The sequence below is a fragment of the Delphinus delphis genome, chromosome 1 (genome assembly GCF_949987515.2).
Source record: "Delphinus delphis chromosome 1, mDelDel1.2, whole genome shotgun sequence".
NCBI classification, from domain to species: domain Eukaryota; kingdom Metazoa; phylum Chordata; class Mammalia; order Artiodactyla; family Delphinidae; genus Delphinus; species Delphinus delphis.
In genome coordinates, this window is record NC_082683.1 from 154,527,991 (window position 1) to 154,546,562 (window position 18,572).

General features: G+C 39.4%; 1 protein-coding gene across 3 annotated transcripts in view; it reads right to left on the minus strand.

Moving 5' to 3' along the window:
- Positions 1-12,386, minus strand: part of RGS7 (regulator of G protein signaling 7) — a 603,713-nt gene extending 591,327 nt beyond the window's left edge. Inside the window, exons 1-3 of one of the 3 annotated variants that reach the window (XM_059996705.1) lie at positions 12,132-12,385; positions 10,828-10,954; positions 7,486-7,563 (exon numbers count right to left, since the gene is read on the minus strand). In XM_059996705.1, coding sequence (XP_059852688.1) covers positions 7,486-7,563; positions 10,828-10,905 — 156 coding nt within the window. In that variant the 5' untranslated portion in view covers positions 10,906-10,954; positions 12,132-12,385. Of the gene's footprint in view, positions 1-7,485; positions 7,564-10,827; positions 10,955-12,131 lie in introns of all 3 variants that reach the window. The other 2 variants (XM_059996721.1, XM_059996714.1) reach the window with 2 other exon arrangements.
- Positions 12,387-18,572: the final 6,186 nt, after the last annotated feature.

An 18,572-nucleotide genomic window follows, 5' to 3' on the forward strand; every position in this document is an offset into this window, starting at 1 on the left:
AAAAAGGAAGAAAATTCTGACACATGCTATAACATGGGTGCACCTTGAGGAAATTATACTAAGTGAAATAAGCCAGCCACAAAAGAACAAATACTGTATAATTCCACTTATATGAGGTACAAAGAGTACTGAAATTCACAGAGACAGAGAGTAGAAGGGTGATTGTCAGGGGTTGAGGGAGAGGAGAATGGGGAACTGCTGTTTAATGGGTATAGAGTTTCAGCTTGGGAAGATGATAAAAGTTCTGGAGATGGATGGTGGTGAGAGTTGCAGAACATTGTGAATGTACTTTATGCCACTGAACTATACATGTAAAAATGTTTAAAATGGTGAATTTTATGTTAGATGTATTTTACCACAAAGAAAAAAGAAAAAGAAAGAATGATAGACCCATTTGAGCAATATGAAAAAAATGATAAAGCTCATGGAGTAAAATATGCCATTATTTTAAGGACCTAGGACAAATTATCATTTTATTTACCTTTATTTTACCTTTATCTTCCTTAAAAGTACTTATACACACTAAAGAATTTATATCTTAAATGATATATTTTCTGAGATTTGCTTCAAAATAACCAACTGGGGGAAATCTGAAGTGAGGAAGCATAAATGAAACCAGATCTACCAGCAGTTAAGAATTGTTGACACGATGTGATGGGTACATGAAGATTCTTTATATTATTTTTCTCTACTTTTGTATTTGTTTGAATTGTGTATGATGAAAAATTTTTAATATTTATTGTACATTTACCATATGAAACAGTTTTAAACAAAATCATCAAGAACCAATGAAGAGCAGCAAATTCTAAATTCTAAAATATGTATAAGAAAGACAAATTTTAAAGGGAAATCCTCCTTATATGTCATCACTTCCACTTACAGAGAAATCCTTTGGGGGCAGCATTTATAGGTAATAGTTAACATATATTAAATGTTTCCTACTTATCCAAGCTTTACATGCACTATTTATAATAACTTATCATTATTATTATTACTATCTCCATTTTTCAGAGGAGGAAACTGGGACTCAAAGAGGCAAAGTAATTTCATTCAAGTTCACAAGTATTAAGTAAATTTTAAGTCTATGGAAGGAGACATTTGGTTTTCTAAGGGATAAGATCAACACTCTTGCCTCCTCTGTCTCCATAAATCTCTGAAGACTTTCAACATTAGCTTAGCTCAATTTAGTTCATTTATTGAGTACTTACTAAGTGTCAGAAGCTGGGCACTTTGGGCACTGTGCTAAGCACTCAGAACTGCAAACAGAAGATACATATCAACATAATATTTATTTCAGAAACCAGATGACCCAATATAAATAAATTTTCCTAACACCCAGTTCTTCCCTTTTCACAGCAGTAATCACTCTATGATAAGTTGTCTGACATCTGTCCTCACCACTGTAATATAAGCTCAGTGAGGGCTCAAACCCTATCTATCTAGACCACAACTCTATCCCCAATGCCCACACAAGGCTCAATCAGAGCTGAGGCTCAATGTATGTATGGCGTACAGAACTGAATTTTGAGTGCGCTGTCAATTCACTAACTTAAATGGAAGCAACACAGTGAAGAGGCAAGAATACGGTCTTCGGATCAAGCATTCATTCATTTATTCACCCACTGATTCATGTGCTTAGGCACTCAATATTCAGAAACAGCTATTATGTGCCATTTTTCTAGGTGCTGGGAACACAGCACTGAAAAATAGGAGTCTCCACCCTCGTGGAGCTCACCAGCTCTGTTACTAATTCCTGAGCAATCTTGGGCAGTCACTTAGTCTGCATAAGTCACTTTCAGCTTTCTTATTAGAAAAACAGGATGCTAATAATCAACGTGCAACATATTTTAAGGAAATCAGGTAATACAGATAAAAGCCTTGACACTCAATAAATAACAACTATTCTAATTAACAATAAACCAAAAGTCAAAACCCAAAATACTAAATATAAAACAGAGTGACAAATGGCAAAGTGACAAATGGCATTAATTTCCAGAGGAAATGCAACTAAAAAAAGTTCAGCAAGAGAAATATTATTAATAATATGTTCTATGTGTACTTTTCTTCAAAATGCTTTGGTATACATCATTTTAAATATTAAAGGTGAAAATTTTCCCTAGATTTCTGTACTAGAGAAAAACTTTCTACTGAACCAGTTTGCCAAACGTTCAAAAGCTTCTGTGTGGCCAAAGATGGTTATGTAGATTTATATTGGTCTTGACATCTTCCAGCAATGACCAAATGGGGGAAAGCATGTTAGCTGGACCTCTACATGACCTACAGCCATGGGGACACTCAGCAAGCAGGGAAGACTTGGCAAGGAGAGTTTTGCAAAGTTTATTCTTGCAAGGAACCTCAGTAACTTCCACAATTCCCAAAAAGAGTCTGTATTACCTGTCAATCACTCTCAGTCAAACATTCTCACTTATACTTCATCTTTCCAATGATTCTGTAAAGTAGTCTCCAGGAGAAGTTAACACACTTGCCCAAACTTACACAGCCAGTTGGGGGCAGAGCAGGAATTCACATCTAGCCCTTCTGACTTGGAGACTCTGTCACTCCGTCATGAACTACTACTTTCCCTAGACTACTGCCTTCCTTTCAACATTCTGAGACATATGAAAGAGAAGTGAGCTTAAAAACAATGGATTTCTTTATAACCCAATTTTAAACTCTGAACAAGGATTCCAACCACTTTAAATCCCTTTTACCCAGGGCTTCTGGTTTTCCCTCAGTCTTATTAGGAATTGGAATGGCTATGATGTATGTTTGAGACACCATAAGATAGAAATTAATTGGAATACTTTCAACATCAGCAAATCATCTGAGATGCTGCGAGTGCACTTCCTGGAATATTCATGGCATATGCAGACTTTAGTCTTACTGAAAGACAGCCCCTATCATCTGACCTCTGGAGGGCCAGCCTCTGCAGACAACTTAAAGTCTCCATAGGATGAAAAATAACAAAACATCAACCCTTGGTGTCATTGATTATAATATCTCCTAATATCTCCTTAGCAGACCATGGTCCTCCTTTAAAACCTTACATCTGTATTATTATTTTAAAAAATTGTTTGTTGGGCCCTACTTTGTTGCAAGCACTGCATGCCAAGTCTCAAGCTAAGTCTAGCATTTTCTTTTATCTCTTCTCTTGGGTTTGATGCTGTTTTTCCAAAGGTCTTTATTCCATAATCACTATGCTATCAAATATAATAGCCACCAGCCACAGGGGGCTATTTAAATTTAAATTATAATTAATTAAAATTAAATATAATTTATAATTCAAGTCCTTGGTCACATCAGCCACATTTCAAGCGTTCAACTACCCTCTGTGGCTAGTAGCTACTATACTGGACAGTACACAGAATATTTCCATCAAGATAGAAAGCTCTATTGGACAGTGTTGCCACAGAGCATCAAATTCTGGGTTTTCATCAGCCTAGAACTTCCAGTCAGGATCAAATCAAAGACAGAACTACTACCAGGGTAGGTCAGTCAGTCTAGTTCCCAATCTTATCATTCCTGGGGCTCCAAATGCTAAACTATAGTTGAAGGGAAAAGGGAATCTAGTAATCTATTTATAATGGGTGATTAAATACCCTGGAATAACCCATAGATGCCACAGAGTAACCAGGATGCTGATTTCTTACTGAAACTGAACTACAAACACAAGACTTACTGCATTTATTTTAAGAGAGAGACACACACACACCACAGAAAGACAAATAAAGACCTGAATTCAACCTGTGTGACCTTAGACAAATCATGTTACTTACTTCTCTGATCTTAAATTTCATAATCTGCAAAATTAAAAAGTAGATAAATTCTTAGTTTCCTTTTACCTCTGAAATTCCAGAATGCAAAGGCTTTATTGAGTTTACATAATACCTAAGTAACTATGCAGACTTCAAAGATATATTAGATAATAATTCAAAGGGCTTATTAAAAATAGAAGCTAGCTATATTGAACTAATAACATAAGACAGGACACTCATTGTGTCATAAAATGGTATTACCAAATCATCTTACAGAATCTGCCTTTTCAACTACCAGAAAGACATGACTGGAAGTGGTTAAAATGTTCACATTTTCACCTTTATCAAAAAATATAGCAACATACTGGACCCCATGGAACATACAAGGTGTTTCATTAAATAAATAGTAATAATAAAAGAATAGTTATTAGAATTATATAATGTAACTATTATATATTATAAATTATGTTATAATTATATAATTATTATTATAGCATTTTTGAGACATTCATTGAGGGTCTAACATAGGCTACCTCATTTTATCATCAAACAGCTCTATGAAGGAAATGTTTCCTTATTTTTTGTCATTTTATACATAAGGAAACTGAAATGAAAGGAGTTAGGTTGCTAAACCACAACTGCAGAGCTAAACAATGGCAGAGCCATGACTTAGAACCAAAACCGCCCAACTACAATGCACATGCTTCTACTTCAGCACACTGACTCCTTAAGAAAATTTTACTTGCTAATCACCAGAAAGGACCTAACATAAGAAGGCTTCTAGACTATTCTTAAGAACGCAGCTAGAACAAAGCTGCCATTTTCCTACATATTTTTCCGGAAGACAGAACAACTTCTCTCCCTGGATAGGCCCCTCAGTCAAAATTTTTTCTAGCCTAGGCCAGGTGGCAATTTTAATGGAGCTGAAATAACCTTCATGATTGTCTATTAGAGTTCCAATGTCCTGAGACCTTTGTTAATTGAATTAGACACAAGACAAAGGGAATTAAAAAGAGGGAAAGTTAAATTTTCCTATTGCCTTGGGCAAATGGCAGAGAAGTGGGTCTTTTTTTCCCTAAGGAACTGCATACCCACATTCACATTTACAATTATTTTATAATTAGATTGATATATTGTAAGATAGAAGCCTCTGTAACTCTGACATTCAAATGCCTCCTTTTCACAGCTATGAAAGGCGGAGCAAGGGCCAACTACTTGTGTTGCTTGTTTTCCACAATATCGTTTTCAAGGAGACTTAATATTTATTAAGTCACTAAACTATCCAAACCCAAAATATTTTCATATTCTCTGCAGTGATCACATTCCATCAACCATACTACTGAAATATACCCTGCTTTCCATCACTCAATAGAGCCACAAAGGCTATTATAAGGCAATAAAATTCCTTCACAGCTTCTCCTTTCTACATCTGCACTTTCCTCTGATCCATTAGATTTGGGGAGGTTGGAGGTGAGAAACGGAAATAAAATTCAGGCCACAAATTCTTATCTTAATCCCACAAATAGTACTGATAAGCAACAACTGGTGAGGAAAAAGCTCCACCATGAAAGGCTTTCTTGCTCCGAACTCAAGTTAATTATTACCCAAAATTCAACATTAAATTATTACTCATAAAATGTCTCTATCTACTTCTCAGAAGTATCATAGATGGTGGTCCTATCCTATCTCAGGACGCATTTGTGTCACTGAGGGAAAAACAGGTCTGCATTTGATTCAAACAGATTAAATTCATATTTATAGTAGACAACATCCTTTAGTCTAGGAAGGTGCTTTCAAATAATGCATAGAGAAGACACTCCATTTTGGAATTTTTTAGAAATGGAATCTTTCTGATGCCCGCCTCCCATCTGAGCCCCTAATTTAGAAATCTGAGGGGCCTAAATACCTTTTGTGATTATCCATTTGCAAACATTCCTTCCTTTTCTAACAGGCCTTTCTCTGGTTATCACTTAGAAATATTCTTTACTGTACTAACATGTAGCTGCACCCTATACCCAGACAGATCAAGATAACTAAGGTTCAAAAATGTCAAAGGCTATTTTTGATAATGGAGTTCGAGGAGGGAGGAATGTGACACCTTCAAGGTTGACCACACTGGACAATCCTGAAGTGACAAATGCACTGAGTTAGTGCCAAAAATGTCAGCTAACTCACCCCTAAGAAACTAGTGATGTCTGTGACTAAATCTTTTCCAAAGAAGAAAACTAGTCACTCCCCTCTCTTGCAAATATATCTGTTTTCACAGAACAGACTTACTTCAGAAAAAGCTTTCAAAGGCAATGTCTAGGTCAAGCCAATCAGCAGAGGTCATCTGCCTACTGGGCTGATAGCTCCCATTACACCTTTATGTAAGAAAGGCCAGTGGTCCCATCTTACTCTGCAAAAAACAGAGCAGTCTTAATCTTTCAAGACTAACCTTCTGCCACTACCACAATATAATACCGAGTTTAAAAGCACCTGAATGTCTGTGTATAACAGGTACTCAAACAAGATGGTACCTGCTCTCATATCCAAAAGACATCATTTTCTCTTTCACAACTAAAATGAGCAGCATCTCAGGGAAAATTACATCTTCACCCTAGGTCTTTTTTTAAAATATTTATTTGGCTGCATGGGGTCTCAGTTGTGGCACACGGGATCTTTAGTTGCGGCATGCGGTACCTAGTTCTCTGACCAGGGATCAAACCTGGGCCCTCTGCATTGGGAGTACAGAGTCTTAACCGCTGGGCCACCAGGGAAGTCCCCACTTAAGTCGTTTTTGAAAAGTGAAAAGGAAGAAGCAAACGGAATGAGAGTGACTAGATGGAAAATGAAGAGAGAGGAGGGGAAGAGAGAATGGGTAAGGGAAAAGGTGGGGGGGAGGGGAGAGGCATAGTGAACTTTATAGGTTTGCTATTTCCAAAATATGTGTTCATTCCACTAAAACAGTGAATGAGGAAAATATTTTCATTTTCTTTTCTGACAACCGGAAGATAAACTGTTGCTGCAATAATAACAGAAATTATTGGTCATTTTGAGCATTCTTGCTAGTAAGAAGCCAGCATTCCAGCCAATATGAAATATTGGCCCCAAGGTGCCCTAGAAATTTTGTTTTTCAAATGCAGGAACGTCAGCTTCTGGACAAAAAGTGATGTATACTGTCTAGTGGGCAGCATGCTGGCCAGACACCAAATTTACAATGTGTCTCCTTGTAACCCTGGGTTCTAGCTCAGCGATCCTTTACAGCCAGTACCAACCCCAGGAATGAGAGTTTTACCCAAAGCAGACCAAGAATGACAGTAGTGTTTGAGTTCTGAATTTTCACCTCTACATACTTTTCACCTCACTACATTTCAAGAAGCTAGTCTGAATCCAAGGTGAGTTGGAGCTAGGTGGGTCTCTTCTTAAAGAAGTTGATTATTTCTATTCCCTTCTAGTTAAGGTCTATCTGAAGGGAGCTTAGGAAACCCCAGAAATAAAAGTGGTTAAGCTTCACATTTTATAAACTTTTGAATGTTTTCAAATACATAAAATGACATAACCACACTAACTTAATCACTTGCTTATAAAAAAAAAGCAGCATTATAAATTGAAAAATTTGTAAGGAAAATATTTTGTCCATATGGATTTTTTTAATGTACCTCTTATATCAAATGAAGCCTACAGAGAGCCCTCACATTAAGCCAAAAAGGTACTGGCAAATATCCGAGACTGATTTGCAGGTACCAACCCTGATTGTGAGGCAGTGTTGAGACAGGCTGGGACCTGGGACCCTTTGCTGCAGTGCTTGCACCTGGATGAACGTCTCCTGCAGCAACAGAATACAAAGAAACTATAAGGGACTAAAAATAACTGTGTGCATGTGCAGCTGGGGCAAATTATGAACAAGATACAAAAAGACCAAAAACCCAACTGCCACTTATGAGGCGTTCAGAGCAAAAGCAGGGTGCTGTGCATGATCCCTGCACCCAGCATCACCAAGGGAGTGGGCAGACCACCCAAGCCATACCTCCAGTCCAGTCTCCTGGACCCGCCCCTACCCTCACCCCATTTAAGGGACCAGCTCACCCTCCACTCAGGCAGCAAGCAAGGGGAACTGTTCCTTGTTTTCACCCCACTGTGCTGCAGTGGGCATCCCAATAAACCCTTGCCTGAATTTCTCATCTGGCCTCTTTTATCAATTTCTATTGATTAAGGAGTCCAAGAACCCTGGTCGGTAACAGTGTTACTAATGCCTGTAGCTCTCACTATGGCAGCACTCACTCTGCCTGGAGGATCATAGTTCTACCCACTGAAAATACATTTTTCCCGAACATCGCTAAGGAATTCTCCATGGAAAAAAGATCCCTGGAACTTTCCCATTATTTTGAGGAATTCCAATAATCCATATGAGGATAATCATAATGGAGAGACATCAGATGAACACAAGAAATTCACAAATCCCAGCTCTTTTCTGTGCATCACACTTTGACAACCATTCACTGTTTTCTCTGCCGCACAAGAATATTCCTAAACCTCATTCATAATCTACCGAGAAAAAATGGAAACAGCACATGCATATCTTTAGTAGGTATAAACCATCAGAATCCTGGGCAGTAAACAAGAGGTGGCTTGCAGGGAGGGGAAGTGGTGAGAACACAGAACCCACTTTAAGAACTGTGTTTCAACAGTGAACTAGAAGTGGAAAACAGCAATTTCTCTAACTATTCTCTTCACTGATACTAAGCAATGCACTGTGAGGCTGAAGCTCTTTCCTAACCTTTGACTGACTTCATGATTAATAAGCATTTGTAACAAGTCGCTTATTCTTTCATGCAGGTTGAGCAGTTGACATATGGAGTCAACCTACTCCTTTCCTTTTTACCCCTCTCCAACTATTCTGCTGTTCTTCACATTAAAATCTGGCCTCTACTGAGAAGATATTAAATGTCAAAGCCCACATAAGATACAAAAAACAGAGGTAAAATGGTCATATAACATCATGTTGTATGTCTGTCTACAGACATGGACCATTTGACTTGGTAACCAGCAAATGCTAACCAAGAACAACTGTGTTTCTTTATACAAATTATCTGGTATTTCTTTATATATTATTATTTATATCACAAACAAAAAGATATATGTTCAGAGAATAAAAGGATAGACAGGAAATGCATAAGTAAGCATTATGAGTAAAATTTACTGGTGTCAACTTTTTTCCAACAATGATTTATCAGGAAAATCTTTTCTAGAAATAAATTGTATGTGTCATTACCCTAAACAAAAAGCTAGGAAAAGGAGGGCAAAGAAGTAGCACAAGCAGTTCCAACCTTACCCAACAGAATACAAATGCTTAAAAGAAATGAGGCATTACATTCTCTCCCTGAAGTTATCATAACCTGTTAATTTATAAGTAGCCCTAACGGCAATTTGATGCTAAACAACAATTTATAGAGTGTTTCAAAATTAGCAATATGAAGCTTAGGTACACTAAATAATCCAATAACTATCTATAAAACTCCTAGCCTCATTTTTCACATATTCTCATGATAACTGACTAAATGAGACACAGACTGATGTCATATTAAGTTTATTTCTAATCAAGATTAACTGTTAGGTGTCCAATCAATTCAGTCCCTGATCTTTTAATAGGGAAACAGAGAATATAGTGTTTGACCTAACAAAAATAGCTAACTACTGATAATTTTACAGAAGTCCAACTCTCGACATTGCACAAACCTATAAGGTAGAATTTACAATTCTCACATCTTGCATATTACAATATTCAGTCATACAAAACAATAAAGAATATTATAACTTCTTTAAAAAAACACATAACTGCCCCTAAGATAGTTCTTCTCAGAACCACATCTATACAGAATGGGCAAATATCCAGTAATTTCAATCAATGTAGGAAAATAACAGTAATAACTTAGGCTCAAGTGGATTATTTTCTTGATTTATCCAGTTGGGATGCTTTAAGACTAAAATAGGCAATTTTTTTTCCCTGTGGGAAAAAAGTTTTACTGTGCTATCCCAGACCCACAAAAGTGCATTCATAGGTACACAATACACTACGGTCTACAAGGCTAGCATTGACAGGATGTCCATGCATATTCACATCAAAGCAATAACAAGATTTCCTCAAACACATATCATCACCACCTCTTAATCATCCTGGCTCACATAGAAGGAGAGTTTTCATTTAGTATAGGTCAAGGTGGAAAGCTTTTCATCTTTATTCATAACCAGTTCTGATCCTCTAGCAAACTCATCCTAGACTCTTCAATGTGCTCACACTAATCAAAATCTTTAACAATTTCCTTCATTTCGAGGTCTGGTTTCCTTTTTACCATTGCTAGTGTTAACTAAAGAAATCTTGCCCCATAAGCACTACAGATAATATGCTAAAGAAAAATAATCCCAGCATAAAAAGCAACAGAAACAAATGGTACAGAAGTTAAATAAAAAATACTGCTTCCTGAATTTTAGGAAGATTGTTGACTATAACCAGAATGAACTTACCTAAGCAACCACTCTGAAGCATACACAATATTCAAATACACCTTTATTATGGTGGCTTTAAAGCTAAGATTTAACTTAAAAAAAACTGGAATTGTTTAATTAAAATTATTAAACCACCCATACATTCACAGCCACATTCACTCTTGCCCCAGAATTGCAAAGTAGTCTATTTTCATTTCTAAAATGTTATACATTTATATAATCATTATAACCTAAATGCTTAGAAGGAGTATAAGAAAAAGCTTCTAAAATCTATTACAGATGCTATAAAATCATGTATGTAACAAACAAAATATGTGGGATGTCCAAACTTGCTGCTATTGCTGACTGCGGATTAATCTATGTAAGATCACCAGGGAAAGTGTGAGAACACAGTATGAGTAGCCTCATTTACTTCACTGTGTCTCTACACATATGCATTACTTGAGAATGTCAGATCATCCTCAAGTATAATGTGCAGTCACTGGGGATTTGGAGAATCCATAAGGCCACAAAATTGATCTGAGGGAAAAAAAATTCAAGGAAGCCAGAAGTTTCCCTTTTTCCACGAAAGTGAAGAAATCCTTACCTTTCTGTACACCAGCATGTTGGGTGATTCATCTGCCACCCCATTGCTGGTCTGCCCATAATTATTCCCCTGGGCCATGTCACCACACACGTGGTCCACTCTTAGATACAAGAATTATCACTCCTCCCTGCAAGAGTCAGAGAGACATCAGTGAGATCCTAATGGTAGTACTTAAGAAGGTTGACTTTTTTTTTTTTTTTGCGATACGCGGGCCTCTCACTGTTGTGGCCTCTCCCGTTGAGGGGCACAGGCTCCGGACGCGCAGGCTCAATGGCCATGGCTCACGGACCCAGCCGCTCCGCGGCATGTGGGATCTTCCCGGACTGGGGCACGAACCCGTGTCCCGTACATCGGCAGGCGGACTCTCAACCACTGCGCCACCAGGGAAGCCCTTAAGAAGGTTGGCTCTTGATTCATCTCCCCCATCCACAGCACCCATCCCACAATGGAGCATGCTTAAATGCTGGGGCTGGCTTGCAAGAAATAGCACAGAAATAGATTTAAAAAAAAAAAAAAAAACTGAATTTACACCTACAGTACTCCCAGGGAATTATAAGTAAGAAATGAATGACAATCTTTTAGTTAAAATAGTCATTTGACTATGGTTTTAATTGACTTGATTTTCTGGGTACTCATTTTTTAAAGTGTTTAAGGCTCACTGAAAAAAAAAAAAAACACCGTTACCATTTCCATCCTATGAGTTCTCTTCTCTCCCAATACTGCATCTCCACAGTATCTTCGGTGTTTTCCCCGAATGGGCAGAAAGGCAACACCCTGTGGCAGCACACTTTCTCCCAGGTGTCTGGCTAGTTTCCCGCATGCAGGCGCATCAGAGAGGCCCATTCCCCGAGCCATTCTCCAGTCATGTGTTTCGTCTTCATTCCCCTAGGTCTCCCGCACAGAGTCAGGGAGCTTCTCCGACTTTCACCTGCCTGCACTGCCGGCCAGTGGCTCCTCTCCCCTCGGCCCACTCGGCTTCGGAAGTCACGGCGTAACCCTGCCCAACCTTTGCAAGAAGGCATCAGAAGGTGTCCCGGAAACAAGACCAGGTGGGAGGTCGGCCCTTTAGGCAATTACCTGGGTCACTGTGAGCAGCACCTAACTGCGGAAGCCTCAGAGTGACCAGGCACTGAGGGGAAAACAAGCAAGCCCAGCTCGCCTGCTTGGCTCTCACGGCGGCAGCAAATGGCAGGCGAGCCCAAGCCGCGCGCGGGAGCCGGGCCAGCGGCAGTGTCAGCCCCGAAGACCGGGTCGCGGGGCTCCGGGGCGCCGCCTCCCCCCAACCCCCACCCCCAGCCACGTACCTTCTCCTGAAGGTCGCGGCCCGAGGCGCCTTCTTCCCGGCGGCTGGGTGCGGCGGTGTCAGCGCGCGGCCAGCTTCATCACCTCCGCGCGGGCACAGGGCTCTGACGGCCCGCGCTCCGCCGCTCCCTCCTTCGCTTCGCTTTGCTCCCGGGCTCTCGGACCACGAGCGCGCGCGGGACCGAGACGCCCGGCCCGTGCGCGCGACTGGGGAGGGAGGAGGGGACTGTCACGTGGGACCCGGCGTCCGTAGGTGCTGGCTAGGGGGCGGGGCTCGGCTCCGCGCGGCCTCGCGGCCCCTCCGGCCCCGCCGCCCCACAGTCTCCTCTGTGGGAAGCTGCCGCCCTGCCCCCAGCGCGCGCAGCCCGGGCCCTTGCACACCCAGGCCGGCGGTGTGCGCGCCGCTGAAGGCCTGGCGATGGGAGTGTAAGCCGGAGAACAGGAAGGGCGATGGGTAGGTGGGTGGATGGATGGAGGCATGCAGGAATGGATGGAGCCCCTTGCAGCCGGCAGTTTCGTCACGTGTCTGATGACTTCGCTGACTGTGCGAGCGAAGCAGATGATTGTTCATCGTTATGCTTAAATAACGAGAGTAGAGAGATATTGAGACATCCTAGGAGTGAAGGAAATGTCCAGGATCAAATGAGTCATTCAGCCCGTTTGCCTGCGACTTTCACAGCTTCCTCCTAAGTTAGAGAAACGGGAAATGATCTGGAGGCTGCCAACTCGAGGGGAACATCTTGCCACCTGTTAAAATGAAGGCACATCCCCAATATCTGGTTTCTCTCTCTGACAGATGGTGCTCAGAGGAACTTTCACCCACTTACTCTCAACCTCCAGCAGTTTTCAAAGAAGGTGTGGGGTGCTGATCCCCCATAATTATTCTTCAGGTTGCTGTCACTAATTCTTCTGTAAGGATTAGAGCCACATTAAGAAGAAAAATCACTTGTGTCCCAGTTATAGTAAAAGGAATTTGTGTGTCTGGCTTTCAGGGGCAGGGTTGTGAAGTTATAAATACCTGAAGTTTTCCTTCCACAGCTGGGCCAGGTGTGGTGGAGAGACAGAAAATAATCAAGCCAGCCCCTCCTAACATCCTAGGTAAGAATAGAACTTACCCCTGGTCAGGACAACTGTTCAAAGCAAACCCAGGGACCATGTGCACCAGTGCATTTCCCCCGTCCCACCCAGGTCCTGTCAGGTTTCACTCAGGGAACAAATATTTATTCAACCTATCCTCTGTTCTAAATACTACAGGGCAAAGATTACTAGCCCAAACTACATTTACACACACCCTAGACTGACCCATCTCCCACTCTTCCCCAATTCCCAAACTGTTTCCATGGTGTGCTCTGGAAATTGTGATCCTTTTCAGCAAAATTGCCATTTTTTCAAATTCTCTATATATGTCCTTAACCTTCTTACCATAGCCAAAAACTACCTCTTCCCCTTCGGCCCCTCTCTCTTCCCCTTCACTCCGTCAACTCCGGGAAGTTGTCATGAACTGGATTAATAAGTTTGGAAAGAATAACTGGACATATTCACTCAGCTTGAACATTTTTCTCTTAAGGAGGAACTGCCTGAAACAAGCAGTCATTCTCCTTCACATCTCGAGGTAGAGGTTCTGTCCCTATAGGGGACACCCAAGCTCAGCATTGATGGAACATTCCCATCAATCAACAAACTAACAGAATAGAGCTAACATTTCATATTTTATGAATGAGGTGTAAAATATACCCCATCAATCTATCTACCCATCATATAGATATGATATCTATATCTATGTGTAGATTATCTTAGGTAAGATATGTACATAAGATATCTATATGTAGATACAGTTATAGATAACATGTACAATCTCCCTTGACACACTTCCCACTTACTCCTGTCCTATTTTTCTGCTTCCTTTTACACCAAAAACTTCCTCACCCGAATTCTGTCTTGAACCCATTCTATTCTGACAATGACTTCCTTGTTACTAAATCAATGATCAGTTCTCAATTATCATGTGAATCAACTTTTCAGAAGTTAAAGTTGATCCCTCTCACCTTCTCAAAAACTTTCTACATTTGATTATCAGGACACCGCTGTTATTTCTTTTTTTTTCTTCTAGTTTTATTGAGACATAATGGACATACAGCACTATATAAGTTAAGGGTGTACACCATAATGATTTGACTTACATATATCATAAAATGATTACCACAATAAATTTAGTGAATGAAGATCCACCATCTCATATAGATACAAAAGAAAAGAAAAACATGTGTTTTTTCCTTGTGATGGGAACTCTTAGGATTTCCTCTTAACAACTTTCATAGGTAACATGCCACAGTGTTCATTATATTTAATTATACTTATCATGTTGTACAGTACATTCCCTAGTACTTATTTAACTTGTGACTGGCAGTTTGCACCTTTTGGCTACCTTCATCCAATTCTACCTCCCCCCCACCCCTACTTCTGGTAACCGCAAATCTGATCAGTTTTTCTTTGAATTTGTTTGTTTTTGAGGTTTAATTGACCTGTGAGGCTATGTTAGTTCCTGTTGCGCAGCATAGTGATTCAATATTTCTGTACATTTCAAAATGATCACCACAGTCAGTCTAGTTACTGTCACCATATGAAGATAGTACATAATTATTGACTATATGCCCCACACTGTACATTTCATACCTGTGACTCATATATTTTGTGTCTGTAAGTATGTACCTCTTAATCTCCCTCACCTATTTCTCTCATCCGCTCACCCCTTTTATTTCTTTTCTACATTTCTGGCTGCTGTTTCTCAGCCTCATTGCTTGTTCCTCTTTATCTTTTTCACTTCTAAATTTTGGTATGCCTCATATCTCAGTCATTGGGCTTCTACTTCTCTCAATTTACGAGCACTCCCTAGGTGAGCTAAATCAGACTCAGACCTTCAAATGCTTCCTAAATAATAATAACTCCCAAATATATACCTTTAATGTAGACCCATGCTCCGAAATCCAGTCTTTCATCTGCTTGCTTAACACCTCTATTTGAATATCTAATTGGTGTCTGATCAGCTTCATGATAACAGGGATAATGTCTGTTTATCTCACTGCTATATAACATCTCAGGCATAGTACAGTTTCTGGCACACAGTAGATGCGCATTAGCTAAATGAATAGATGTATCTAATAATAATAATATGATAAGAAATTTTTATACTTAGTAATACATTCTTTACATTATTATCTCATTTAATCCTCACTAAAACCCTGCAGAGGTAGTTATAATTGTCATGTCTTTTACACTGATACACCAGTGGGAAAGGGGAAAATTAGAAAGCTTACATAAACTGTCCAGATACAGCCCACATAACCAATAAGTGGCTGTGCTGGTTGTTACTGTGTCAACTTGGTTAGCCAAAACTACATTTCCCAAGATCCCCTTCCCTGTGTGCACGTGAGCAGAGTTTGCCAAAGGAGGACTTTGTGCAAAATAAGGAAAACAGAGTGAGATAGCACCTATTCCTCTCTGAAGGACTTTGTAGTTTGACACTGTGACACACACAGAGTCCCAGAGCGTTCTAGCATGTCCTTCCTCTCCCTCACTTCATATTTAGACATTCCTAATTCCCAACCCTTATGAGCAACCACACACATACCAAGAGTCTGAATGTGGACCTAAAGGAGCAGTAGCCATGCAAAGACCATAGCTTTCCGCTGACTTTCTACCAGCTTCCTGTAATGGTCCCCTCCAGCACGCGGCTATGTCTGGCTTCTGAGATATCCCTGTAAGCTTCAACTTGCCCACTGACACAAAGGCCTCAGAGGGTCTGGTAGTGACTTTTCTCAGATATTTCAATTGTGTAAACTATTGTTCCTAAAATACACTTCTTATTCCATTATACTAATAGTGGTTCTACTTTCCTGACTGAGTGGCTGGCAGAGTTCATATCCAAGTCTTCCTGGTGCTTTTCACTATTCTACGAGAAATCCAAGTTAGGGAGCTAAAACCTTGAAACCAATAACTACATGAAAATGCAAAACTGAATGATAGAAAGTATGTGAACTGACTGAAGGGAAGGGGTTGACATTCAAACTGAACTCTTCAAGGACTGATAGGATATCTCCATGTAGAGATGATGACAAAAAGGGTTTTCAGTAAGACACAAAGGCAAGAAATTCTGAAATGCATTAGGAAATTAATAAGACCACCATTTACAGGATTCCTACCATATCTATATTTATATATAGACATAATTTATATCTATATTCGTCCTATACATTTTTTTTAATTCTCACAATTTCTGACAAAATTTACCCCAAAAGCTATGTAAAGAAACTGAGGTTCAAGTTAGGAAACTTGACCATGGTCATATACCTTCTAACTATCAGAGCCTGGAGTCAAACATGCCTCTGTGTGTCTCCAAAGCCCTATGAAAAAAAATGTGCAAAAGTGCCTCTAGCAACAGCATGAGTTTAAAAAAATCCAGGGGTCTCCCACCAAGATGCCTTTCATTCTATTGTCTGTCTCATCTCTCATCCCACTGTCATCCCTCCACATACCTAACTTACACCTTTCTCTCTGTGCATTTATGACTCAAGAATGCTTCTGACTACTTACCCTTGCAAGGCAAATATCAAGGAGGAAGATTCAAGGAATAACACATTTCACCATTTCTTCTATTGTTATTATTAAGCCTCATTAAACAATTCATAATTTGTGTTACAGAATATTGGAAAAAAAATTATGTCCATCACCTTAACATTTCTAGGACTCACATTTTTCATATATAAACTGTGGAAATTAGACTAGATCACCTCTCAAAGCCTGTCTGGATCTTAGAACATAAAGCTTTAATATGTTCTTTTTTGTATTTTTGGCCTCTGTAATGACTTTTTATGTTGCAAACAGCAAAACAACATGGATATTTTGGGATTTTTTTCTGTTTCTTTCTTTCCAAAACCATGTAAATATGTGAGTCTCAGATATCATCGCTCAAAATCACTTATCATTTTCCTCATGGACCCTATATTTTGAGATATTTTTGTCAAACAAATTAAATTGTAAAATGTAATAATGCATCCATTTTTTCATGCTATATAGAACTCCTGAGCATCAGGTAAAAGTCCTGTTACTTCACCAAATAAATGTAATTCCACCCCAAACAATGACATTAAAGTTTTTGTTGTCGTTGTCTTTGTCTTTAGCTTCAGTCTTACCTTAGAAAAAAATAGAATTTGATTAATATTTTTGAAATATTGGAAATAGTTTATTTGTTTGCTGACTGTTGTAACAAAGCATCACAAACTGAGTGGCTTAAACAACAGAAATGTATTCTTTCACAGCTCTGGAGGTTCGATGTCCAAAATCAGGGTGTCGGCCAGCGTGTCTGCCCTGACAGCTCTTCCCTCAGATATTGCTGAGGCACCCTCTCAGTGAAGCCTACTCTAAATAACTTATTTGAAGTTATGCCCCCTCCTGTCACTCCCCTTCCTTTTTACACTGATTTGTTTTCTTTTTCAGAGCATTTATCACCTTCAAACATACAATACAATTTACTTATTGACGATGTTTGTTGTCTGTCTCCCTCTGAAAGAATTTAAGTTCTGCGAGGTCAAGCATTTTTCCTCTCCTGTTCACTGCTATATCCCCAGGGTCTAGAACAGGACTTGACATATAGAGAGCACCCAGTAATTATTTGCTGATTTATTGAGTGAATAAATCAATGAACATGATTCTGTTTGAAAAGAACATGGTCTATGACTTTGAACAAAACTGAATTAACATCACGTTCCACAATAGATGGAAATGATATGCTCTTCAAACCTATTTCCTGTGTGTCATAAAGGGAAAGAATAATTCCTTTTCCTACTACATGCCCACTCCACAGAGAAATGCTTTGAGAATTAATTAAACATTAACATAGAGAAAGCACTTTGAATTTCTAGAAGAAAGCACTTTACTGATTTGAGGCTTTTATTGTGTGAAAGAACTGCAAGTGACACAGGGGCAAGTACAAAGATGAGGACATGTTAAATGGATAATGCTGGTCACAATATTACATTGGCATTTTATGGGATAATTGATTTGAGATTGATATAGGCAGGGTGAAAAAAGCAGAGTGGTTTAAGAAATCTTAACCCAAATGACAGACTTTTAAGAAATACTTTCTTCTTTGTAGTCAACTCTCAATTATTTATGGCACAATACTCACGTTAATGAATTATTCTCCACTTTTACCATCCTTTTGTCTATTTTATGGCCACTTTCTTGCTAATTAGAACTCCCATACCAATGTCAGGGGGCTGGCAAAGAGGAAAAAAATAAAAACTAAACTTTGTCCTTATCAGGAGTTTATTTCTCTCTCCTTGTTTGTCAGGGCCCAGCGGTGAGGCCAGGTTAAAGATCACAGAATTAGAGAGACCTTCAAGATGGCGGAGGAGTAAGACATACAGATCACCTTCCTCCCAACA